Source organism: Thalassophryne amazonica, chromosome 7, assembly GCF_902500255.1.
Source record: "Thalassophryne amazonica chromosome 7, fThaAma1.1, whole genome shotgun sequence".
Taxonomy (NCBI): Eukaryota; Metazoa; Chordata; class Actinopteri; order Batrachoidiformes; family Batrachoididae; genus Thalassophryne; species Thalassophryne amazonica.
The window spans coordinates 56,521,777-56,548,659 of NC_047109.1; the positions used below are offsets into that span (position 1 = coordinate 56,521,777).

At 39.9% G+C, this 26,883-nt stretch overlaps 1 protein-coding gene across 2 annotated transcripts in view; it reads right to left on the reverse strand.

Annotated features, from left to right (window-relative positions):
* mtmr11 (myotubularin related protein 11) overlaps positions 1 to 26,883 on the reverse strand; it is a 115,746-nt gene that overhangs the window by 32,804 nt on the left and 56,059 nt on the right. For both annotated transcript variants that reach the window (XM_034174244.1, XM_034174243.1), the window contains exons 3-8: positions 15,493 to 15,629; positions 15,238 to 15,307; positions 12,043 to 12,182; positions 11,565 to 11,649; positions 3,286 to 3,433; positions 2,892 to 2,979 (exon numbers count right to left, since the gene is read on the reverse strand). In XM_034174244.1, coding sequence (XP_034030135.1) covers positions 2,892 to 2,979; positions 3,286 to 3,433; positions 11,565 to 11,649; positions 12,043 to 12,182; positions 15,238 to 15,307; positions 15,493 to 15,629 — 668 coding nt within the window. The remainder of the gene's footprint in view (positions 1 to 2,891; positions 2,980 to 3,285; positions 3,434 to 11,564; positions 11,650 to 12,042; positions 12,183 to 15,237; positions 15,308 to 15,492; positions 15,630 to 26,883) is intronic.

A 26,883-nucleotide genomic window follows, 5' to 3' on the forward strand; every position in this document is an offset into this window, starting at 1 on the left:
TCAAAGAAACTGGAGCATGATCAGATATAAGAATAGGGTCATAAAAGATATTTTTTATCTTACATTTCAGTAATGCAGACAAGAAAAAAGTCTATACGAGAATAAGACTGATGTGTGCTGGAGTAGCATGAAAATGTTTTGGTATTAGGGTTATATTCCCTCCATATGTCTATTAAATTAATTTCTTTCATAAATTGTTTAATCACCACTCGACTTTTTGCATGCGATTGATCTACTCCTGAACTCTTATCAAAAATAGGCCCCAAGGTGCAATTAAAGTCCCCAGCCATTATACATAGCCCGGGCAAAGACGAAACCATTAAAAATAGGTTTTGAAAAAATGCTGGCTCATCAGGGTTAGGAGCATACAAATTTACCAGGATTATTTTTTTATTGAGAATGGTTCCTTGAATGATTATGTATCTGCCAGCTTTGTCCTTAATTATTTTGTCTATCTGTAAAGGAACAGTATTATGAACTAAAATCATTACACCCCTTGCCTGAGATGTAAAAGGAGCTGAGTAAATATTTCCCTTCCACCTCCTCCTCACCTTCAGCTCATCTTCTGACTTTAAATGTGTTTCTTGAAGAAATATTATGGTTGACTGAAGTATTTTTATCCTATTCATAACTTGTTTAACCTTTTTTAATTTCTGCAGACCGCTACAATTCCAAGATGTGATTTTAATTTTTAATTTCAGTTATTCACTAAATGATAGTTGAAAGATAAGATCCCCCTTTCTAGTATTGTCAAAGCAAACCAGATGAACATGTACAAAGAACAGCGAAAAATAAAAATACAAGAATTACCCCCCCCCCCCTCCGTAAGTTCAGACATTTCCCTTTTAGTTGTTCCACTTCCAGAAAGCGAAAAACTGTTTCTCACCATGTGAGGATCAGTATAACTATACTGAGGTATTAGAATGAAAATAAAAATTGTAGCTGCTCTGCCATTAGTATCTTTTTCCAAGCAACAAAAATTCACAGGTCTATAACCTGCATCAGATGAATATTTACTGAATACATAGTAACTAACGCCTGGTTCATTTTAATTATTCAAGAAAAAAAAAAAAAAAAAAACTTTATCAGAAAGAGCCCATTCTTTAGTCAGTATCTTTTACATTTTACTCACACCATCAATTCTACTGATTGTTTGACTTAATCCTCTGTATGAAGACTTCAGCCTCTTCTGCGCTGGTGAAGATGTGTGTGCAGTCATTGTAGGTCACGATGAGGCGAGCAGGGTAAATGATACCATACCGGAGCCCCAGTTGACGGAGTTGTCTCCGTGCCTCATCAAATCTCTTCATCATCTTGTGCGTCTCAGGTGGCACGTCCTGGTAGAATCGTACTGGTTGCTCCTTGTAGAGGATTTGTCTCTTCGTCCTGGCCGCCCGCATCACAGTTTCTTTGTCCTTATAATTCAGGAATTTCATTATAAGAGCACGGGGTGTGGAGTCAGCAGCTGCATGCTCTCTTCTTGGACCCAGCCTGTGTGCCCATTCCACTGTGAACTTTCCCCGGAGTGGTGCAAGGTTGAGCACTTCTGGAAGCCAGCTTTCCAGGAATCCACAGGCATCGTTTCCCTCTGCTTGCTCTGGCAAGTTCATTAATCTCAAATTTGAGCGTCTGGATCTTGCCTGCAAGTCCAATACTCTCTCCTCCAAGGATTTATTCTTCTCTTCCAGACCTGTTTGTTCTGAAGTACATTTACTGCGTCTTCTGTAGCGGATATTCTTGATTCTGCCTGTGTGACGCGCGTAGTGCAGTCGGCTACCTCTTTCTTCATGTTTTCTGTTGCAGTGAGAAGATCTTCAAGTTTTGCAGCAAAATCAGTTTTCATTGTCAATAAATCTGATTTCATATCTTTGATAGCTGCCAATATTCCTCCTAAAGTAGCCTCTGATTCTCCACGAGCTTGCCTGTTTTCCGTAGTAGCGGTGCTAGCTGATTGAGCTATGCTAGCGTTACCCTCGCCAGCCTCTGTTTCCATTGCTCTTTCGTTAGCTTTGGGTTTGGTCGTTACGGTGGCAAAAGTTGACAAATCCGATTGCATTCGGCCCCGAGTAGTCTTCTTAAGGGACACTGGAATCTCCCTTTATAATTCCGCTGCTTCAAAAAATGAGTTACGCTTTTGCAAAGTTGCTTAATGTGAGGATTTGATTTAAAATAGTGGCAGAGCAGATTACGCTCGTCTTCTCAGATAGCCGCCATAACCGGAAGTTCTTTTTTTGTTTATTTATTTATTTTTTTAAAAATGGAACCAATCTGACCAATGACTAGAGCAAAAATCGACTCCTGTCACATCACACAGTTTAGTCAATTAGCTTTGTCCCTACATGGCCACATACAAATATCTAATAAAAGTTCCTAACTGCATCAAATATAAAGTTGTACAATGTGCATCAAAATCATAATTAATACAATATAATCAATGTTTCACCTCAAACTGTATTAAAGCTTGAAAAAAGGCCAACCTCAGATTGAGATTCTTAAATATGAGACGTCACGATTTTAGATTTAATTTGGGTAAATTTTTTTGGAGCAACACAAAATACAACTGAGTACTCTGTTAAAGATCTTTAATCAGAACAGCTACACTTGAACAAAATGCAGTGGTCTTTGGTTTTGTGAAGAAATTGCACTTGAAATTAAACTGCCCTAAAATATGTTAATGATAAATACCAATAAAGTGATACATGTGAATGTATGTTGGACAGCTTCACACAAGGACAATCAAAATATTGTTAAAATGTCAATGTTGAATTGTGTAAGAGTGTCTTTATCTTGATGAATCTAATCCACTATCTTAACTAAATTTTCCATAACAACATTTTCTGCAGTTTTAAATTAAATATGTTTTATGTAAAACTTGAAATGTTTAAACTCACAGGGATCCGTCCCTCATTGAAGTGGGCAAAGCTTTTCTTCAGCTCAGTGTCCAAAACTTTCTGTGGAACCACAATAAACTTTGGAAGGCTAACAAGAAACAGAAAGGTTTTTGATAAATGTTATGAGACATAAAAAGAAAAAAAAAATCCTATTTCTTTCATTTTGCATTCAAGTACTTCAGTTTTTTTTCCCCACCCATGTCAATGTCCTAAGATGTTTTCACACACACAGCTGAAAACATTGTCAATCGATAGAATCTGGACAGTGCTACATGTTTATGTATATCATACAGGAATGTTCATCTGCATCATCTAACATCTAAACCAAGATTTATAAATTTACTAGACACAAACACGAGATAAGGTGTGTTTACAAAACTGTACATGAATTTACCTCGTGGACATCTCAAAGCGGTCGTTGACAGAGCTGACTCTCCAGCTGGTAGCCCCGCACCGCTCTAGTTCTTGCTCCCAGTCTGAGGTAGTCTCAAACCAGTTCATGTGGGTGTCTCGGCGACGGTTGCTTAGGAACTGCTTCATTTCTGGATAAGGAAAAATGATTCATGAAGACTGTAGTTTGCTTTGTAGACACAAAAAGTGTGTATGTGTGTTGGTCTTATCAGAGTTAGAGATGATGATGTGCCAATACAACAATAAAAAAACGGTTTTTAAAATTTCTTAAGAAATGTACACATATTAAGTAGTCTTATGTACTAAAAAGGATTGCAACTGTTACAATGAGTGGATTCAGCACTGTTAATATACACAACAATTTAGCGAATAGTTAGGTAGCCAGTAGTGCATTTGTCTGGTGTACTACGAGTGTCGACTGATCTGTATGACAAACTATAAAAAACCATTAACTTTATTTACAATGGCCAGTGCTGAAGCGCAACTGAATTATTTGGGGCATTTCTACTGGACCACGACTGACCTGCAGAACACTAACCACATACTGGACAAACCTGACCTTTAGGTCATCTGGTGGCTTGTTACAGAAAGAGGGTGGGAGGGCTTACATAATTTATCCAATAGCTGAGATTCATCCACAACCTGGTCATTCTAGCATAGCTTTAACGTAATGTATCGTACAGACAGGCCCCCATTTCTCTATATGGTGAAGCAGAACAACCAATGCTGACTGCCTCAGTTAAAACTAGACATAATGAAGTATTCCATCTATGACTTTTTATGTAGTAGACATTTAAATACGCCACAGCTTAGAAACTTTCTAACTCAATTTTCTCCTACAAGAGTCTAACGACCAGTGTGTGTGTTAAGTCAGGGGGAATGTGTGCTTTCTTTCTGCAAAAAAACTTATTAAAAATAACAGTTACCAGGCAGACTTATTTCAGTTTTTATTCATGATGTCCGATCCCAAGTGGGTCACCCGTTTATACACACGAACATAAAAGCTTCTTTAAACAGCATGAAAGATTCCCGAAATTGATAGGATTAATCAATCAATCAACATTTATTTATAAAGCGCTTTACAGCACCGACTGGTGTCCAAAGTGCTTAACATTAAAAACACAAATTTACAAAATAAAACACATAAAATTTTAAAACAACACATAAAAAAAAGAACATAAAAATAACAGAACATGTCACCTCCCCACTAAGTGTTAAAAGCCAGTTTAAATAAATAAGTCTTTAACTTAGATTTAAAAAGTGCTAGGTCAGGAATAGTACGTAACTCAAGAGGTAGCTCATTCCACAGTCTGGGGCCAGCTACCGCGAAAGCATGATCACCCCAGCGTTTATATCTTGACCTTGGAACATCTAAGTAAAGCTGGCCAGACGCCCTTAACGTCCTACTGTAGGTGCGCAAAGTTAAAATTTCAGACAAGTAGGGAGGTGCAAGGCCATAAATAGCTTTAAAAACAAACATTAAAATTTTAAAATCAATTCTAAAACGAACTGGAAGCCAGTGGAGTGAGTATAGGATGGGCGCAATATGCTCACATCTAGAAGTGTTTGTCAAAAGACGAGCAGCAGCATTCTGCACCAACTGGAGACGCACAAGAGACGACTGATTAATGCCCGCATAAAGTGCATTACAATAATCAAGTCTGGAGCTGATGAAAGCATGAATGGCCGTCTCAAGATCACGTCTACTGAGAAAGTGCTTTATTTTAGCCAAGAGGCGAAGTTGGAAAAAACTAGCTTTGACAACAGAATTTATCTGTTGATCGAACCTCAAACAGCTGTCAAATATCACTCCCAAATTCTTGACAGCTGGTTTTACATAGTTAGCCAAAGCACCAAAATTTGGTGTTACCACATTTGGTATGCCAGTGCGCTCAAACACCATGATCTCAGTTTTACCATCATTCAGGTAAAGGAAGTTTCGGGACAGCCACTGCTTTACATCACAAATACAATTACCGTATTTTCCGGACTATAAGTCGCACTTTTTTACATGTTTTGGCCGGGGGTGCGACCTATACTCCGGTGCGACTTATAAATGAAAAATATACCGGTAGGATCTCAATTAATTTACTGTAACAAAACAATTTTACGTGACAGAGTCGATCTATGTTTTAAAATGGCCACCAGAAAAGGAAATGCAATGCATCATGGACACTGTAGTATGGCGGCTGTCCTATAAGTCACGCTGGTCGCGATAACCAATCAGAGAACAGAACGTTGGACGCGTATTCCTCACCTCACCCACAGCGTGTGAAGCTGACGAATACGGTGCTTGCTGTTATTCCGGCATGGCGAACAAAACAGCTTCAACCCTTGGATATCAGTGTGAGCAGAGTGTTTAAGTTGACACTGAGAGCTGCGTGGGAGCACCGGGTGAGGATTAGTGTGTGCACTTGGAAGGAGCTGGCGTCGAAGATTGTGAATAGCGTTTGAAGCAGACGAACATGGTGTTTATTCCGGGACGGCTAACAAAACAGCTTCAACCCTTGGATATCAGTGTGAGAAGAGTTGACGCTGAGAGCTGCATGGGAGCACTGAGCGACGGCGGAGGATTAGCTGGGTGGTCATGAGCTGCGCAGGTAGGTGCTGCATGGTTCGGCTCGCAATGTGGTCCGCAAAATACAAACATATCTGTAGGTAAATGCAGGTCACGAGAGGGCACTCAAGGCTTGTGTGACTGTTCCTGCGACTTCTGACTACCATAGAGAAATAAAAATTTCAACGTTACTGATAACTTAACAAGACAACGGAGAAGGCCCGAAAAAATGCCACCAAAAAGAAAATCATACTCTGCAGATTGTAAGTTACGACTGGTGAAATATGCATCTGAAAACGGTAGCCGTCACAATATTATCATCTGAACTTTTCATGTTAAGTTAACATACCTGTATGTCCATGGGACTTATAGTCCAGTGCAACTTATTTATGGTTTATTTTTCTTTATAATGATAAAGTGGCTGGTGCGACTTATACTCCGGTGCGACTTATTTATGGTTTATTTTTCTTTATAATGGATAAAGTGGCTGGTGCGACTTATACTCCGGTGCGACTTATAGTCCGGAAAATACGGTAAATAATGATGACAAAGCATCACTCCCATTAGTCCTCACAGGCAGATAGATTTGCAGATCATCTGCATAACAATGAAAGGACAGATTGTGCTGGGTTATAATTGACCCCAATGGCAGAATGTACAAAGAAAATAGAATCGGCCCAAGGACAGATCCCTGCGGCACTCCACAGCACAGAGGAGCAGTTGATGCGGTCCCCAATCATGACAGAAAAGCTCCTTTCAGCCAAATATGATCTAAACCACTCAAGTGCAGTACCATGAATGCCAATAAAATGTTCCAACCGGGAAACAAGTACTGTGTGATCCACAGTATCAAAGGCTGCTGTGAGGTCCAACAGAACCAGCACAGCAGGATTCCCTGCATCCACCGACAGAGTAATATCATTATGAACTTTTAAAAGTGCTGACTCAGTGCTGTGTCGCGATCTAAACCCAGACTGGAATTTTTCAAGGATGAGATTGTCTTCTAAAAATGATTGTAACTGTAAAAACACAACCTTTTCTAAAACCTTAGATAGAAATGGCAGATGAGAGACAGGTCTAAAATTGGATAAAACTGATGAGTCCAGGTGAGGTTTTTTAAGAAGAGGTCGAACCACAGCATGTTTAAAAGCAGCTGGAACAGACCCTGATCTAAGACAAGCATTGATAAAAGTTAGGAGACCCGCCCCAACGTATTAAAAACCTCCTTCAGCACCTTAGCTGGAACAACATCAAAAGGACAACTTGTAGATTTTGTGTGTTTTACAACATCAGCGAGAGATGCAAAAGAAATGGGCTCAAACTGTTCGAGCACAGCAGAATGTGCACGAGGAGCAGACAACTCAACATTACAGCTCTGATCAGCGTTCTGTCTGACTGATGAAACCTTATCAATAAAAACCTGAAGAAACTCCTCACAGGTTGTGGTTGTAGCGTCCAACAAAACAGAGGTGTGTGGATTTACAACTGAGTTTATAGTCTGAAATAACACACTGGGACGATGACAACTGCTCGAAATAATATGAGACAGATATTGTGCTTTTGCCTCCTTCACAGCCTTCTGATAGTCAGTTAGACTGTCCCTCAGAAAACCCAGAGACACCTGTAGTTTGTCCTTTTTCCATTTTCTCTCCGCCCGTCTGCAGCGTTGCCTGAGGGCACGGGTCGTGGCATTTAACCAGGGGTCGGATTTTGATTTCCTGGATTTGCAGCGCATCGGTGCAACAGAGTCCAAAATGACTGTGCATGTAGAGTGGAAAGAAGAGAGGATGTTATCTGGGAGTAATGGAGAAACCAGTCCATTCATGGCATAAAACTGAGAGTCCATGAAGGCAGCAGCAAAGTCCCCCGCTGTCGAGGAGGTGACCAAACGGCGGCGAGAGACAGGAACAAGTGGCTTACTAGCAGATGGAGGAGCAATAAATTCAAAAATAACAGGAAAGTGATCTGAAATAGCAATGTCTGATATGTCCTTAAGTGAAACTGAGAGCCCAAAAGAAATAACCAGGTCCAAGGTGTGTCCAAGATTATGTGTTGGTCCATCCACACAACTTGTGTTAGACCAAAAGAGTTCAGGAGGCTTTTAAAATCATCAGCCAGCTGATTAGAAGGACAACAGATATGAATATTAAAATCACCACAGACCAAAAATTTGTCATATTTTGGGATAAAATCTGCCAGAAACTCAGAAAACTCCTGAATAAAATCCTTATTAAATTTTGGTGGACGATAAACAACAGCACAGAGCACAGGACAGTCGAACTCCATCACAAACAACTGAAGTTCAAAAGTGGAGTAGACATTAGAAGATAAAAATCGGCATTTAAAACTGTCTTTAAAAACCGTGGCCACACCCCCGCCTCGACCTGATGCTCGCGGGGAGCTGAAAAACGAGCAGCCGGGGGGGAGGAGCTCAGAAAAAGATTACTTGTAAAAGCATCTGAATGAACAGACGTGTGTGCACGGACGCGGTTACAGCGCAAACAAACAGACGTTCATGCGCAGGAGAGGGGGTAGGTGATGGGGCGAGGGCACCCTCAGCCACAGTATTAGCCCTGCTTCTCACCAAAGTTACGATGTGGCGCAAATCTGTCCCAAGATGCCTTGCTTCAGGAAGGGGACCTCAGAAGCACCAGAATAAGATCACAAAAGAGAATGAAAGAAAGAAAAAAAAAAATCTTCTTTGTTCTAAAGAAATGCGTATTAAATATGTTTTTTTTTTTTTACTGGAAGACCACACTTCTGAATGAAGATGGAATTTTTTCCCTCGATTAGTAAGAAAATGGTAAATGGACTGCATTTATATAATGCTTTTCCATCTGCATCAGACATTCAAAGCGGTTTACAATTAAGCCTCACATTCACCCATTCACACAAAGACACTCATACACCGATGTCAGGGTGCTGCCATGCAAGACGCTCACTACACACGAGGAGCAACTTGGGGATTAATGACCTCGCCCAAGGACCCTTAGTGATTTTCTGGTCAGGCTGAGATTTGAACCGAGGATCCTCTGGTGTCAAGCCCAACACTTAACCACTAGACCAGACCTGGGCAAACTGTAACCCGGGGGCCACATGCGGCCCTTTGCATGTCTCTGTCCGGCCGTCATGAAGTTTGTGATTATTATTACATATATTAAAAATGTCAAGCTTGTGTGTTGCAAATAATTAGAGAGGTTTATTTAGGTATATTTAAATATTTACATATTATTACAATAATAAAAGTTACCTATAAAAGCTATTAAATAGGTAATTTTTTGTAAAATTTGTAATGGGAGACGGCCGAGTTATCGATGGTGTGGCCCTCGGACATAATTCAGGTTCCCTATGTGGCCCCTTGTAAAAATTAATTGCCCACCGCTGCAATAGACCATCAACTTCCCAAGAAAACTTATTGAAAGTACAAGGACAGCTATTTTAACAAGAAAATAGCTTATTTTATAAATGTACTAAAAAAGGAATTTAAATTACACTTAAATTACGTTGTACATTCACTCTGTTCAGTGGCTTAAAGAAGCAACTTTGTAACAAAAACATTAATTAGCTCTTAGCTTCTGATGGCTAAAGCTGTGTTTTTGCTGTAAATAAATAAATGAAACGCTGGGTTTTCTAACATTTCATTGCGTAGTACATCCACCTCACATATGATCATCTGTTCAGTGGCTGAAAGAAGCAGTTTACTCGCATTTTGTGCTATTTTGCTTTATCTTGCATTAAGTGATAAATGTGGCTTATAGTCCACTGCGACATACAGGGTGGGCCAATAAAATGTTACCACTTTTTGATCGTACACAAGTTTTTGATATGAGAACTTATTCTAAAATTTTATTTACAGACTTGTAACAGAAGCATCAAATTTACATTTGATACCAAAGGTTTCCCACTTTGTCTCTTGTTTTCTGCACAGTTCAATAATTGATGACGTATTCAATCCGTGCTCCTCTTCTTTGGATTACAGTTGAAGTTTGTGATGACATTGCCACACATCTCAAGAGGGATTCTCCAAATTTCTTTTTCATCCCTCTTGAGATGTATGGCAATGTCATCACAAACTTCAATGTGCTTCAATGTACATTTTATTGGCCCACCCTGTATACTTTTTCCCCCTCTCTTAAAGAGGCATTTTTGGACTAAAGTGACTGTTTTAACTGATTAACTGATTTCATCTGCTCAAAGTGATATTAATCAGTGAAATCACCTGGTGGAATCAGTGGCTGCAAAGAAAACTTGCAACCTCTTGGCCCTTTCTGGAACAAGCTGCCCACCCCGATGCAGATGAAAAAGTTTTCAGACAATGCCACATTAAAGGTTTGATACAAGTTGGGGCGTCAAACAAAAACCAGGCAATGTGGACTAGGGCCAACAAGCTGTCAACAAAGGGCACAACCATTACTCTAAAAATAAACATTAAAAAAATTTAGGCAGAAGTTCATAGTTGATGACCAGGATAAAGGCCAACCCTTATTTTTTTCCTTTCTTAATTATTATTGTTGTGGTTATCCATAGTGTTGCAGTGATTCGCATTTTATAAGGGAGGTATAGGCTAATGTCCATTCAGCGCCTGAAGTAATGGGCCATTTTCTCCATATGATGGGCCCTTGTCAGATATCAGTGGACCTATGCAAAGCAGAATAAAATTACTTAAGTTTTAAAAATCTATTTTAAGAGCCACAACTTGATTGTTATATGTCATGCCAATTTATATTATGCATAGGTCATAAATTTTTAAAAGGATAAAAACGTGAATATTGGATGGACATAGCAAATGATCTATTCTTCAAAACATACATACAGTAGCTTTAAGCTGAGATACAGAGCTCTGTTAGGCAGGGAAGTTTTTCTACCATGTGACATAGTGTAAATATAAACTGTTTTTCATTAAAGGTTTTTGAATTGGATTACATCTGTTGTCACTTACATTGGATTTGGGGGGAGAGCGCTAGTGTTTGTTGTTATGCATTGCGGGTCTACAGCTGTGCTTTAAATTTAACCACAGCAAAGACACTCAGCACAAACTTTGAAAGAAAGAAAAGTTTAAAAATATGTTTGTAAAACTGCACTCTGCTTGCTGTGTCAGTCATCACCGCACTGTGACACGCTCAATCACACTCAACTATATTTAAAGGTTTCCCAGTTCAAATCATTTTATTTACGTAGCACCAAATCACAACAAGCTGCCTCAAGGTGCTTCACACGAGTATGGTTTAACCTTACCAACACCCCTGAGCAAGCACACATGTAAGCGACAGTGATAAGGAAATACCCCCTCTGATGATAATGAGGAAGAAACCTCAAGCAGACCAGACTCAGAGGGGTGACCCACTGCTTAGGCCATTCTAGTTTTTCTTGTTTATAAACAGAAGAAACAGAAATAAAGAAAAACAGAAGAACAACAAAAACAGAGTTCATTATTGAATTAATTATTGTTCATTATTTTGCATTGGCTCTGCTGTCAATCTGTTTCCAGGGAAATTATCTGTTTGGATGAAAACCAGATATTTGGATACAACCAGAAAACTTTCAGCGCTGAATAAAATATCCCTCTGGGTTCTTGGGGATACACTAGAACAACACCATACAATTTAGACAGTTGAACTTGATAGAAAAAAAACGCATACTGGATCAGTGGTGAGGATGAATGGCTTGTTGCAAGTGTGTGAGGGTGCACGCATTACACTGCTCACCTACACTCCCGAGTGCAGTGTTCTGGAAAGACAAAACTGACCCTGGTTTATGGGGCTGGTATGTCTTGGCAATTGTGTAGGTTATCTGAGGAGGGAGACCATAGTGATCCCATTAACATTATTATTATCATCATCATCATCAGTACTCAATACAGCAGCAATGTGACATTGGATAAATTGCCAATAGTAAACATCAATCCATCTAGACAGATTAAGCTACAGTATGACTGATACACAGTGTAAGAGTAGCTAGGGCCCTCAGTCCAAGCCAACACACACACGAGCTGCATGTGAGTGACAGCAATCAAGCACATTTTCTAGGAGCAAAATGTTTAAAAAGATGCATAAATCAATAAACACATGAATCAATTAAGGATTTTCTGGTCTTTGATATGCATCTGAACTAGGCCCAAGATGTAAGACTACATGAGCAAAAGTATTAAATTACTGAATTCAAGCGATGGACACACACACACACCTCTATGACCTGTGCGTCTGGAGTGAGGCGGTCAAACAGGAAGCAGATAACTCGCAGGTCCCTACAGTAAAGCACCAGCTCCTCTGGAGTGAACTTCAGAGAGGAGTTTGGAGTCACAAGTTTGGTCCTGGATGGCCCCACTGCAACAATGGAGCAGAAAGATGCATAATTAATCTATGGTTATACAGACTAATCAGACAGCACACAAACTACAGCAAATGGGCATTTATTAACTGTAAAGTCAAGCCAAAAACAGGCACATTCTAACAGATGTTGTGTTTGCCTTCTAGCTTCTTGCCTTCTAGCTTTTCTTCAGGGCCACCACAGAGGATCAAGCACAGATCTACATTACAATCTGGCACAAAATTTATCAGATGCGCTTCCTGATGAAACTCTATTTTTACCTGGAGAAACACACAGGTCCTGGTCTTCCGAAGAAGTCTCCCATCTAAGTACTAACCAGGACCCACTCTGCTCAGCTTCTGAGATCAGGTTCACACAGAGCAGACTGGCTACACACATTCTAATAGATGTGACAGTTAAAATTTTGAACAGTTTGTTTACTCTTTCTGTATCTTTCAGAAATTTAATTACTACAAAAACTACTGCTAAAAAAAATCCTATTTTCACAAGTTTGGGGGGGGGGGGCATGGAATCACACAATTATCAAACACAAGTAAATTTCCATCTTTTAGTCAAACTGTTCCTCCAACTACGTCATGGGATCCAGAGGTGGGACGAAGTCACCAGCAAGTCACTCTCAAGTCATGAATCGGCAAGTCACAAGACTCAAGTCATAATGACCACCAATTGTTTGCAAGCTGACTTAAGACTTGCCGATTCATGACTTGAGAATGACTTGACAGTGACTTTGTCCCACCTTTGGTGGGATCAATTCGCACCTGTATGAAGCTAAATCCATGCCAAAAGTTCTGTAATCTGAAAAGAAAAAAAAAAAAAAGATTGAAAAATAAATTTTGAAACTAAAAATTCAATGTTTGTTCTTGAATTTTCTAATCATTTAAAAGTATTATTAAAATAAAAATGAGTGTAAGATATATATTTTTCAGTTTAAATATACTTTTGATTCAGCTCTAATTATTTTGATCAAATAATTTATTTTCATTTTTTAGTCTGAAATATATTTTAACATGTGATGTGTCATTTTTATCAGTTGCAGGATTAAATTTTTCAGAATCAAATCTTTTCAGTTTCAAACTTTTGGCCCTGTTCTGGCGTGGGAGGGCGTGGCTTCGATTGAGAGGGGTGTGTAATTGTGAGTGACAGCAGAGCAAACAGTCCTCACATGATGTTGCTTTCAGGAAACGTGGGTACTTTGATAGATAATGACTCAACACTTTCTCTCAACTGTATTGTCTTAATACCTGTAAATAAAGTGATGCTAAAGACAAAGATGTCTATTACAAGTAATTCTAAGTAATTCTGGTCATTTTTGATGCATAAAAACTGGAAAATATGCCAGATTGTAAAGTTTAACACCTATACCTATAAAACCGATGTCTCCCAAATCCACACAAGACCGTGAACGCAGAGCAGCATCGCCGCATGAAATAATAGAAGGTTTTCAATCATGTGACTGATTAGTTACCGTCTCCATTGTGAATTACTACGTGGCTGGAGCGTGAAAGAAAATAGAGAAAATAAAAGCTTATTACGAGGCTTTAAAGTTTAAAGCCTCAAGGTAAAGCCGTTTATCGTGATTGATGTGTAACAGTTGGTTCAGTGGATGTAAAATGAGCAACCTGCCTCATATTTATCACCTCTGTTTGAACAACCAATGACAGCACAAAAGCTGACCATCGTTGAAGCTTCTGCAATTGTTCGCCAAATGCGCATAGTGTATCACAGCGGCCACCGCACTGTAATCCAGAATGGCCGCGGGGCACAAAATGACATGACTGATACGTCACATGAAAACCATCTATTAATTCATGCGGTGATGCTGCACTGCGTTCACGGTGTGTGGATTTGGGACACACTTTTTTTTTTTTGTTTTAGCTGTTGGTGTTAAACTTTGCAATCTGGCATATTTTCCAGTTTTTATACATCAAAAATGACCAAGAGTGGTCTAGAATTACTTGTAATAGACATCTTTAGCATCACTTTATTTACAGATATCAAGACAATACAGTGGAGAGAAAGTGTTGAGTCATTATCTATCAATGTCCCCACGTTTCCTGAAAGCAACATCATGTGAGGACTGTTTGCTCTGCTGTCACTCACAATTCCACGGCCATCTCAATCAAAGCCACACCCTCCCATGCCAGAATGTGGCCAAAAGTTTGAAACTGAAAAAAATAAGATTTGAAAGTGGGAAAAAAAAAAAAAAAAAAAAAAAAAAGATCTGAAGGTGAAAAAAAGAAATATGAAACCAAAAAGATAAGATCTGATTCTGAAAATTTTAATCCTGCAACTGATAAAAATGACATCACATGTTAAAATATATGAGTAAAAAATGAAAATAAATTATTTGATCAAAATAATTACAGAGCTGAATCAAAAGTATATTTAAACTGAAAATTTTATATCTTACACTTATTTTTATTTTAATAATACTTTTTAAATGATTAGAAAATTCAAGAACAAACATTGAATTTTCAGTTTCAAAATTTATTTTTTTAATCTTTTTTTTTTCAGATTACAAAATCTTTGGCCTGGATGTAGCTCCATACACCTGGGGTCTTTCTGTGTGGAGTTTGCATGTTCTCTCTGTGTTTACGTGGGTTCCCACTGGATGTGCTGGCTTCTTTCCACATCCAAAGACATGCAGGTTAGGTGAATTGAAGACTTTAAATTGTCAGTAGGTGTGCATGCGTGTGTGGATGTGTGTGTTTGTCTGTGGCCCTGCGACAGACTGGCATCCTGTCCAGAGTGTACCCCACCTCACGCCCTATGACTGTTGGGATAACCTCCAGCCCTCCAGTGACCCTTAATTGCAGTAAGATGGTATAAAAAATGGATGGATGGATGATCCTCAAACTGTAACATCACTAGTACAGAAGCAAAAACAATGAAATTCTGTCACTAAATGTTAATCCTTATTCAAATTCTACTGACTGGGTGCCAAGGAATTTAGGGAGTCGACACCAATTTTGGATAGTCGATCTGTGTGTATTAAAAATACTTGTGGTTGATCAGTTGCTAGTGCAAATGCAAAAATAAATTGGTACTTACCTGCCACAACCTTCTCTATGGAAGCTAAAGCCACGTCATGATCTCCTAAAAGCACCGGGTCTGCATTGTCCTATAACATGGCAGGATATGCATGGGGGAGGTGTTACATAGGGAACACAAATCACAAATAGGTTTCATAGAAGAAAAAAAAAAATCCTCACTTAATTTGTCACATTTTTAGCCTTTGATGTCAAATACACCTTCTGTACTTCCTATATATCGGACAATAATAATGTTAAATGTGGTGAGACTCACATCAGGTTTCGGACTGTCCTGAGGCACAAAGGCCACTCTGAAATGAGTACAGAAGAGGGTTCCAGAAAGCCAACCTCTTCCTTCCCTGGCAGACAGCTTCTTCCTTACTAACACAGCTCTCTGAAGCACACACTCACCTAGGAAGGATACATGGGAGAGGTAATGCAGAGATTAGAGGGGATGGAGTCTTTGCACAAGAAATTGTGCATTTCCGTGACAGAGTGTGCGCACCAGGGGGTGGGGTGTACATAACAGGAAGTGTGCAGACAGAGAAGCAGGAGCTGGAGGGGGACCAAGATTAGGCCTTCAAACAAAAAGGTACTGCGTGTCCTCAAGTAGCTTTTTACCTGTCACAAAATCTTGGCAACACAACATTGTTGGACAGAAGGCAACACCTTTCATTTTAATGTACTGTCAATCTGCAGAGGTTCAATCTTCAGTGTGCACACACCGTCCAGAGTGACAGAACCTGATCCATGGTCATACAGCTGGCTGCAGGAGGATTTAAACTTCACCATGATGTTTTCCAAAACAAATATTGCTATTCAAGAAAAAAGCCAAACAAAGTAAGAAAAATAATTTGGAAAAAACGTCAAGTGCACACATGCACGCACACACACAGCAGATTTATAACGGTTTCCTGAACAAATACAAAGCCCCTTCCACACAAAACTGTTTCCATAACAACAGAATAGAGCAGATATGACAGGAGGGAAAAAGGCTCGTTCATCTATGACAAGACGGCTTGTTTGATCAAATACATGATGATGCAAATGTTTTCATATTCACTCAAAAAGCCACAAACACACAAAGACCAGTGGTTTCTCAAAACTGATAAAACACTCACAAAAGAAAAAAAACTAAATTCTTCAACTGCATGTGTGGAAGAAAGTAATATGACCCGGAACAAAAGCAGAGCTTTGAGCAGATCCACATCTCTGAAGAATGTTTATCTTTGCTCTTACTTTAAATATTTTCTTGTTTGTGCCCTGCAAAAAGTCTTTTACACACAAACACACACACTGTGAGGAAAAGTAGTACGGCTGCAGATATCACAATTTGCAGATTTTTGCCATCTGGCCTGTATCTTTGATTATGTCTGCCTTACATGAAATAAATGAATAAATAAATACCAAGCAAGAAAATTCCATTCCAAAAATGATTGACTACAACTGACCACACAATTTAGGGACATGGTAATTTTGGGCTTTTAATGATGTGTTTTGTGATGGTGCAATGACTGTACAGCATACATACATCATGAATGACTAAAAAGAATTGGGCACACAAGTTTGAATTTATTTTGGATCTTCTCTAATTCACACAGGGTCAAAATTATATAAACGGGATCAAATATATACAGTCACTTAAACTTTTAATAAGTGGTGCTGTAGTACATTTCTGTGTGAAAATTTGTCTCTCACAGACAACCACACCTATAACTAATCCATCATCAACCTTCCATTCACCAACTATCCAGGAGGTGGCAGATACATCTATAGGATATTGTATAAGTCAAATAAAGTTTGATCGATTGAGTCAGTGTATTAAGTTCACCAAACTAAATAAAATAACTTGAGTTTGTGCTCACTGAGCAGGGTTCTACAACCCCTGGCAAAAATTATGGAATCACCGGCCTCGGAGGATGTTCATTCAGTTGTTTAATTTTGTAGAAAAAAGCAGATCACAGACATGACACAAAACTAAAGTCATTTCAAATGGCAACTTTCTGGCTTTAAGAAACACTATAAGAAATCAGAAAAAATAATTGTGGCAGTCAGTAACGGTTACTTTTAGACCAAGCAGAGGGAAAAAAATATGGACTCACTCAATTCTGAGGAATAAATTATGGAATCACCTTGTAAATTTTCATCCCCAAAACTAACACCTGCATCAAATCAGATCTGCTCGTTAGTCTGCATCTAAAAAGGAGTGATCACACCTTGGAGAGCTGTTGCACCAAGTGGACTGACATGAATCATGGCTCCAACACGAGAGATGTCATTTGAAACAAAGGAGAGGATTATCAAACTCTTAAAAGAGGGTAAATCATCACGCAATGTTGCAAAAGATGTTGGTTGTTCACAGTCAGCTGTGTCTAAACTCTGGACCAAATACAAACAACATGGGAAGGTTGTTAAAAGCAAACATACTGGTAGACCAAGGAAGACATCAAAGCGTCAAGACAGAAAACTTAAAGCAATGTCTCAAAAATTTAAAATGCACAACAAAACAAATGAGGAACGAATGGGAGGAAACTGGAGTCAACGTCTGTGACCGAACTGTAAGAAACCGCCTAAAGGAAATGCGATTTACATACAGAAAAGCTAAACGAAAGCCATCATTAACACCTAAACCAAAAAAACAAGGTTACAATGGGCTAAGGAAACGCAATCGTGGACTGTGGATGACTGGATGAAAGTCATATTCAGTGATGAATCTCGAATCTGCATTGGGCAAGGTGATGATGCTGGAACTTTTGTTTGGTGCCGTTCCAATGAGATTTATAAAGATGACTGCCTGAAGAGAACATGTAAATTTCCACAGTCATTGATGATATGGGGCTGCATGTCAGGTAAAGGCACTGGGGAGATGGCTGTCATTACATCATCAATAAATGCACAAGTTTACGTTGATATTTTGGACACTTTTCTTATCCCATCAATTGAAAGGATGTTTTGGGATGATGAAATCATTTTTCAAGATGATAATGCATCTTGCCATAGTGCAAAAACTGTGAAAACATTCCTTGCAAAAAGACACATAGGGTCAATGTCATGGCCTGCAAATAGTCCGGATCTTAATCCAATTGAAAATCTTTGGTGGAAGTTGAAGAAAATGGTCCATGACAAGGCTCCAACCTGCAAAGCTGATCTGGCAACAGCAATCAGAGAAAGTTGGAGCCAGATTGATGAAGAGTACTGTTTGTCACTCATTAAGTCCATGCCTCAGAGACTGCAAGCTGTTATAAAAACCAGATGTGGTGCAACAAAATACTAGTGATGTGTTGGAGTGTTCTTTTGTTTTTCATGATTCCATAATTTTTTCCTCAGAATTGAGTGATTCCATATTTTTTTCCCTCTACTTGGTCTAAAAAAGTAACCCTTACTGACTGCCACAATTTTTTTTTCCTGATTTCTTATAGTGTTTCTTAAAGCCAGAAAGTTGCCATTTGAAATGACTTTAGTTTTGTGTCATGTCTGTGATCTGTTTTTTTCTACAAAATTAAACAACTGAATGAACATTCTGAGGCCGGTGATTCCATAATTTTTTGCCAGGGGTTGTATTAACCTTCAAATGACAGTTTGAAGCAGCCAATTCTAAAATATATGGAACAGCACCTGGACAGATGACGAGATGGAGTAGTTGGTAAGAGACAATGTTACAGTGATACTGAATTCAAAGCCAAGTGGTTAGTGCACTTGGCTTTAGTGCAGAAGTCTCCTGGTTTAACCCCCACCCCTGCCACATTTCTCCATATAATGTGGAGTTGTGTCAGGAAAGGTATTTTGTGTAAAACGTGTGCCAAATCAACATGCAGACACACCTCGAATCTGCTGTAGCAACCCCAAGTGAAAACAAGGGAGCAGCCGAAGGGACTTACTTTAACAAAATGGCAATATTTAGCTGGACTTCTTCTGTCATCATGACTATTGGAATTACATTCTTGTGACAGCTTTGCTGGACTGACAGTTATCATAAGACGACAAAACCCACCACTTGCATTCCATATGGCTCTCATTTCGTGATAGTGCTTTGTTGACAAATTGTTGATAAATCTTGCTTAAATTTTTGTGCAAAACTAATGGAAACCCAGCTAATGACTGGGATACAAGAAGAAAGTGAAACTTCACTTTTCATCCACATTCATTCCTCGTCTGATGCCTGCATGGAAACAGAATTCTCCTCTCAAATCATTTATTTGATTCATGAAGATGAAGTGAAATCATTACTTCCTTATATCAAAATAGAAATGCAAGTCCATAAATGCATCAATGCTCTGGCTGCTTGTCCATCATTCACAGACAGCTGATTCACAATCTGACATTCCTGCAGTAACATAAGACTGTGCAGTTTGCTCTGAAGGGGGTCCTTTCCACTTGGGGATGTGTATGAATGGGCAGGCTGCATCTTCCTCCACTCACAATGCTGAAGAGGTACACAATTCAGTTATCGCCATCCTGACTCATCTGCCCTCCTGCAGGTCGGCTCGGTTTCTACAGTCCTGTGATGTCATATGAGAACACCGGACATAAAACAACAGCTTAGCTACTGAGGGAATGGCTGCAACCTTTGCAAGTGCCACCTTTGATATGTGTGGCCATTTCAACTTCTGTGCATACACTTTATGGCAGCATGCATCTGGCTAACTTATAACACAACAACACCCTCACTCACTCTTAGCAGTGCTGCTGTATTGTTGCTGACATAAGAATTAATGGCACTAGCTTCGCTGAGGATTTGTATGGGTGTGAGAGAGAAACGGCAAAACGGTGATTGTGCAACAGCAGAATGTGCAAGAGGAGCCCTTTCATTCCATGTGGTGACACTGGCTCACTACTCTATTGTGTCTGAAAATGAGTGTGTTGGAACAAATTAGTAAAATTATTTTATACAAATCAAACACAAAGGTTTGCATTCTCTGATGAAATTGGAAAATATTTAAATAAAAACACCACAAAGAAACAGGATACAGCAAGCTGACTAATTTTAGCTCACAACACGTGTGTAAACCTCAACGGAAGAGCAAGAACAAGCATTCTATAAAAAGGTGACAAGTCTACCATGGTGCATTTGTCTAAACATGAGACAGCTTCTCCCGGACAGGACGTGTTTCTAAACTACTTTGGTTTAAGATGCTGAGAGTTAAGAGAACAGTAATTTTGAGATGACGACAGGCCTAAATTGAAAGTAAGCAAAAACAACAGTTGGCATTTTACAATGAAACTTTAACAACTAAGAGTAGCTAAATTGCATGTGTTGTCAAGCTCTGTAAAAGTTTCAAAAGCCTTTAATTTAAAAAAAAAAAAAAAAAAAAAAAAAAAAAATCTTGCTGGGAAGTAAAGCCCCGGTCACATGGCACTAAAAAGGACAACTAAGTAAGAAATCTGGATTTGCGTTGACTTTTGGAGGAATTTAACCATTGTCCATTGGAAACCATTCGTAAGATTCAGGCGGCTTTCGATCGCTTTTCAGTCGAGTGAGTATCAGAGAAATTGTTTAACAGCTGGGCATGTTCCAACTTATCCTGTAAAGCTTCCAACACGGAGGTGTTTGTCAAGTGCCATGAGCGGCTGCGTCCTGACGCGCGAATCCGTCCGTACGTCTTTCATTACAAAATTCTCCTTTAACAGTGGAATGTGCCGATAAAGTGCTGATCCCGACCTCTTATGAAACTTCTCTGCTAGTTACACGACGTCCTGCATCAACAGAGCCTTAAATTTGGAAGTGATCAGCTCCTTTCAGCCTGTCGATGGCGGCTCGGAGCGCGGCGTGCCCTCCGGCGCTGTGGGCCGTCCTTAAAGTGGCAGTAACAATCCTTAATCTCTCTGAAGCCCATAAAAATTTCACCGAAAGCCAACCGAATCTTCGAAATGGTTTCCAGCTGGTTGTCTGGCAGAGTTTCTGAAAAAATTTTAATGCAACAAAACGGCAGTCCTTCAGACATTCTTCTGACAATGAAAAAAACGACGACAGGGGTGGACCAGTGCTCACACAAAGCCCGCCCACAGGCGAATGACGCAACCGACAGGTGTGAAAAAACTCACGCATGCGCACGAAGGTTCAAACTTGGCTGATGCAATCACACGTGATTCAAATCCATATGGTTTTTGAAAAAAAAAAATAAAAAGGTCCGATACTTTTCTCACAGACCTCGTATGTTTGTTTGTCTATATGTGGCCCTGTGACAGACTGGCTTCCTGTCCTGGGTGTACCCCCGCCTCGTGCTCTGTGACTGCTAGGATAGGCTCCAGCCCCCCCGCAACCCTTAATTGGACTAAGCTGTTGAAGGTGAGTGTGTGCGTGTGTATCCTGGTTGTTCAGGTCTGATAGATCTGCAATGGAATTTGCCACAAGTTTTACACTTCTTGACAAGTTCAGTTCCACATGGAGAAACCCTACTCACAGCAAAAATCTTCATACAAAATGCAAAAATCCACCTTAAAAGATAAATAAATAAATAAATAAATAAATAAATAGCTGCAGAAACAAAATGTACAAAAGACAATACGTTGTGCTTTTGCACTGCATCATGAATTGGAGTGTAAATGTAATTTCGTGTAATGACACTGACAATAAATCTCATCTCATCGCTCTCTCGTTTTATTATTTTGAATAATTTATCCATCTGATTAGCGATCGACCCATGTGGAGTTTTCAGTGGAAGATGCTGACAGATCTTTTTCCAGGAAAGTTGGAAGAACCCCAATTCAGTGGCATGTGTGCTCCATCTTCCATCATCAGGACATGGTAAACACTGTTCTGACACCATGCAATATTACTGTCTTACCAATAGTAAATAATTTATATTAAATATACAAAGAAGACTCAGTCAACAAATTCCAAACTAATTTTATTTGGATTTTCTCAATAAAAGAATGCAGCAAAAGTAATTATATAGACAGTAAACATTATATATGCTATCAAGAGCAGCAAAAAGGAACTATATTGAGCTTTACACCATGGTCAGTGAGAATTCCATGTCTAACTGGCGTGCATTATTTTTGTATATACGCACACGTAGTTCGGCGAGTTAAGTCACTGTTATAATCACTCACATAGCAACGTGCAAATCAGTTGGCGCAGATCAGCTGTTTTGACAGGTGAATGACAAAAACGTAATAAAACATGGATTTCCAAGTGAATTTTAATATTTTTGGCCAAAATAAAACATTTGAGGAATGGAAAGAGGAGGAGAGCAGACAAGAAGAAGAGCAAAAGCAACGGCATAAAGATTTAACATCAGACGAACTGGACAAGATTGAAGACGGGAAAGAAGAAAACGGTTCTATCCTTGCGGGCTGTCAGAGCATTCTGCATTAAAACAGCGAGCATAGTTTCTGGACCTGTTGCCAGATGGTCGCAGCTCCATACAGCAGAGAGGAAGGCGGTGTGAGTGGCCCACTGCGGCGCGAGCCCGCAGACATGGTAAGTACATCGGAGGCAAACTGTCTTGAGACTGGCATAAAATAGTCCCAAATACTTACGCATTTTTATCAAGTTCTGTTAACTTAAATAAATATTTGTGTGTTAGCTCACTGTGTGGGACCATGGAGTAACACCACTCTGCTTCGCGTCGTGGTGTTTTAGACTCCGCGTCGTGCATTCAAACCATATAATACATGGCTTCTCGTTGTTTAATCCTTACTTAAAAGCTAGGACTTTAAGTCTTACAGTTTCTCTCTGGTAATACAGTTAACCAGCATTGACATCTGCATGTTTTTTTTTTTTTAACAGCGCATTGTCTTCTGCGTCCTTATCAGGCGGGCCGGTTGCGGCACCGGTCGGCATCACCGCGATTGCTCTCACTGCCTCCGGATGTGCTTTCTGCAGGCTCTCGGTAAACGCAGCAGCGGGCCACTCACACGGCCCTCCTGTCTGCTGTGCGGAGCTGCACCAAATCTGGCAACAGGTCCAGAGACTACGCTCGCTGTTTTGATGCGGATGCTGACCGCAGCCGCAGAGTTCCGTGGCCACTGAGAGAGGACTTGGATTCTTTGCGGGTCCCGGAACCGTGCCCCCGGAGGCAGTGAGCGAAGGGAGAGTACGCGCATTGTGTTCTGCGTGTGTCTGTTAATAATCTTCTTGCACAGAAGAAAAAAAAGAGAGTGTTTACACAAAAGAGAAAAGTGAGAAAATGTTAATGCCTGTTGAGAAAAGTGTATAAAGTGTGTAGTGAGGGGTTTACAGCCTTAAAAAAAATCTATAATTGCAAAAACTAACGCTGACTACGTCGCGGATTCCACTTATCGCGTTATTTTTAGAACGTAACTCCCGCGATAAACGAGGGACCACTCTGTGTGTGTGTGTGTGTATATATATATATATATGTGTGTATATATATATATATATATATATATATATATATATATATATATATATATATATATATATATATGGAATGTATTCACAGCGCTTTACTTTTTTCCCCACATATTCTTTGTTACAACTTTATTCCACAATGGATGAAATTTTTTTTTTCCCCTCATTATATACATAATACCTCATAATGACAATGTGATAAAAGCAAAAAAATTAAGAAATTACATGTACATAAGCACTGGTGGGCACTGTCCAGCTAATCCGATAACTGATAATTATCGAAGCTAATGTTTTTGCTAGCAGATTAGCTTTTCAGATAACTTAAAACCATCATCGGACCAATTATCTTCCAATAAAGTTAGTTCCGATAACATTTTTGTTTCTGGTAAAGTGAGCAAAGTTTAACGGTCAAAAATGTTTGTAAAACCTAAAATCAAACATTTTAATCACTGCCATGTGTAGATCAGTGTTTTTTTTTGTTTTGTTTTTTTTTGGCAGACTGGCTGTCGCTTGCTGATGACGCCATTATTAAGCACAAAACGTGATTGGCCGGTCAACGCAGGGAGCATTGTGGGTAGTGTAGTTCAGCTTCATTTTGGACGTTGCAGTGGTATCGCCTTCTCGACACAAAAACAAAACAAATTTTAACATTATTTTATTTCTTTGTGGCATGGGACAATTTAATCGCCAAGACTCGGTGGGAGAGAGGAGCTCTCACGGCGCAGCTACACGGACTTCTCTTCCCTGTTTACACAGCATTGGATAAGCAGGCCGCTTTCTTTATTATTTGTTCAGATGAATCCCACTGAAACTAACAGGTAAGAATTTATATTTACTACATGTGTCGTTTACTCTGCCAATCAATGCATTAATGAACGTATTTCAGTTGTTTGAGCCACAGGGTTCAAATTGTGTGAAAAAAAGTGGCAGCTTTTAACTCATAAATAACAGATAAACTGTGACTTCTAATACTGTGTTTTACTGCTTTTGAAAGATGACGACAGTGTTTGGGTTTTTTTTTTTTAATTCATTCATTTTTCATGTGTTCTTTGTGTTTTTGTGATCCTTGAATTTACTCAGCAGCCCCTGCGGCGCTTAAAGTGAAACTGGTTTATCAGAAGCCGACAGCGTAATCTGATGTGGCTGCATCCGAATCAATACTAATAGTTACTGGTTATCTGTAATAAAGATACATTTTTTAGCAGTTTATCGGTTTAACACCATAAAAGATAACTTTTCAGTTATCGTATTAATGGTTATCGAAGCTAACTTTTGGTTAGCTGTGCCCACCACTGTACATAAGTATTCACAGCCTTTGCCACAAAACTCATAACTGATCTTAGGTGCATCCTATTTCCACTGATCATCCTTGAGATGTTTCTACAGCTTAATTGGAGTCCACCTGGGGTAAATTCAATTGACTGGACATGATTTGGAAAGGCACAAACCTGTCTACATATAAGGTCCCACAGCTGACAGTGCATGTCAGAGCAAAAACCAAGCATGAAGTCAAAGGAATTGTCTGTAGACCAACAAGACAGTATTGTCTCGAGGCACAAATCTGGGGAAGGTACAGAAATATTTCTGCTGCTTTAATGGTCCTAATGAGCACAGTGAGCTCCATCAGCCGCAAATGGAAGAGGTTCAGATCCATCAAGACTCTTCCTACAGCTGGCCACCTGTCTAAACTCAGAAGGGCATTAGTCAGGGAAGTGACCAAGAACCCAATGGTCAATCTGTCAGAGCTCCAGCATTCCTCTCAGAAGAGAACAACCATCTCTGCAGCAATCCACCAGTCAGGCCTATATGGTAGAGTGGCCAGATGGAAGTCCCTCCTTATTAAGAGGCACATGGCAGCCTGCCTGGAGTTTGCCAAAAGGCACCTGAAGGACTCTCAGACCATGAGAAACAAAATTCGCTGGTCTGATGCATCAAAGATTGAACTCTTTGGCATGAATGCCAGGCATCATGTTTGAAGGAAACCAGGCACCATCCCTACAGTGAAGCATGGTGGTGGCAGCATCAGGTTCTGGGGATGTTTTTCAGTGGCAGGAACTGGGAGACTAGTCATGATGGAGGGAAAGATGAATGCAGCAAAGTACAGAGGCATCCTGGATGAAAACCTGCTCCAGAGCGCTCTTGACCTCAGACTGGGGCAACAGCTCATCTTTCAGCAGGATAATGACTCTTAACACACAGCCAAGATATCAAAGGTGTGGCTTCAGGACAACTCTGTGAATGCCCTTGAGTGGCCAAGCCAGAGCCCAGACCTGAATCTGAACATCTCTGGAGAGATCTGAAAATGGTTGTGCACCGACGCTCCCCATCCAACCTGATAGAGCTTGAGAGGTGCTGCAAAGAGGAATGGGAGAAACTGTCCAAAGATAGGTGTGCCAAGCTTATGGTATCATATTCAAGAAGAGTTGAGGCTGTAATCGCTGTCAAAGGTGCATCAACAAAGTACTGAGCAAAGGGTGTGAATACTTATGTACTTGTGATTTCTTAGTTTTTTATTTTTAATAAATTTAAAAAAAAAAAAAAAACTTTTCATGTCACCATCATGGGGTGTGATGAGAAGAATTTTGAGGGGAAAATGAATTTACTCCATTTTGAAAAGAAGCTGCAACTTAAAATGTGGAAGAAGTGAAACGTTGTAATACTTTCCAGATGTGCTGTATATAAAAAGGTGCAAACTGAAGTATATAAGAACTGCAATGGTGGAGTGTAAAATGCCCTGTGCAGAGTGGAGGTAATACAATGCACTAGTGGATGAGTGGGAAATACCAGTGTCAGCATGTTCATCAAAGAATGGGAGGAGAGCTGTGACTGGGTGATTAGAGGGCTCAGAGGAATGGTAGGGAGAAGCAGTGGGTGGGGGGACAATCTTGTTCAGGATCCTCACAGTCTGAGGAACAAGGCTGTTGAGGAACCTGGTGGTCCTGGTGAGAATGCTCCTGTATGCTTTTCCTGATGGTAGGAGGGAAGACAGTCCATGTAAAGAGTGGGAGAGGTCTTTGAGGATACTGAAACCTCTACAGATGCAACTCTGGTTAACAATTTCCAGCAGAGATGGGACAAGCGCACCAATGCTCTTTCTTGGTATTCTCACAAGCCTGTCCAGCTGTTTCTGTTTGGAAGCTGTGCAACATCTAATCCAGCCAGTGATGCAGTAGGTTAGATCCCTTTCACTCGTGTCCCTGTAGAAGGTGGTGATGGCTGGGATGGGTAGTCTAGCCCGTTTTAGCCTCAGGAAGGGGTATAGTGGCTGTTGCGCCTTATTTATGATGGCCAAGGTGTTGGAGGAGGTGGACAGGCTGTCCATCAGGTGTACACCCAGGAACTTGATGG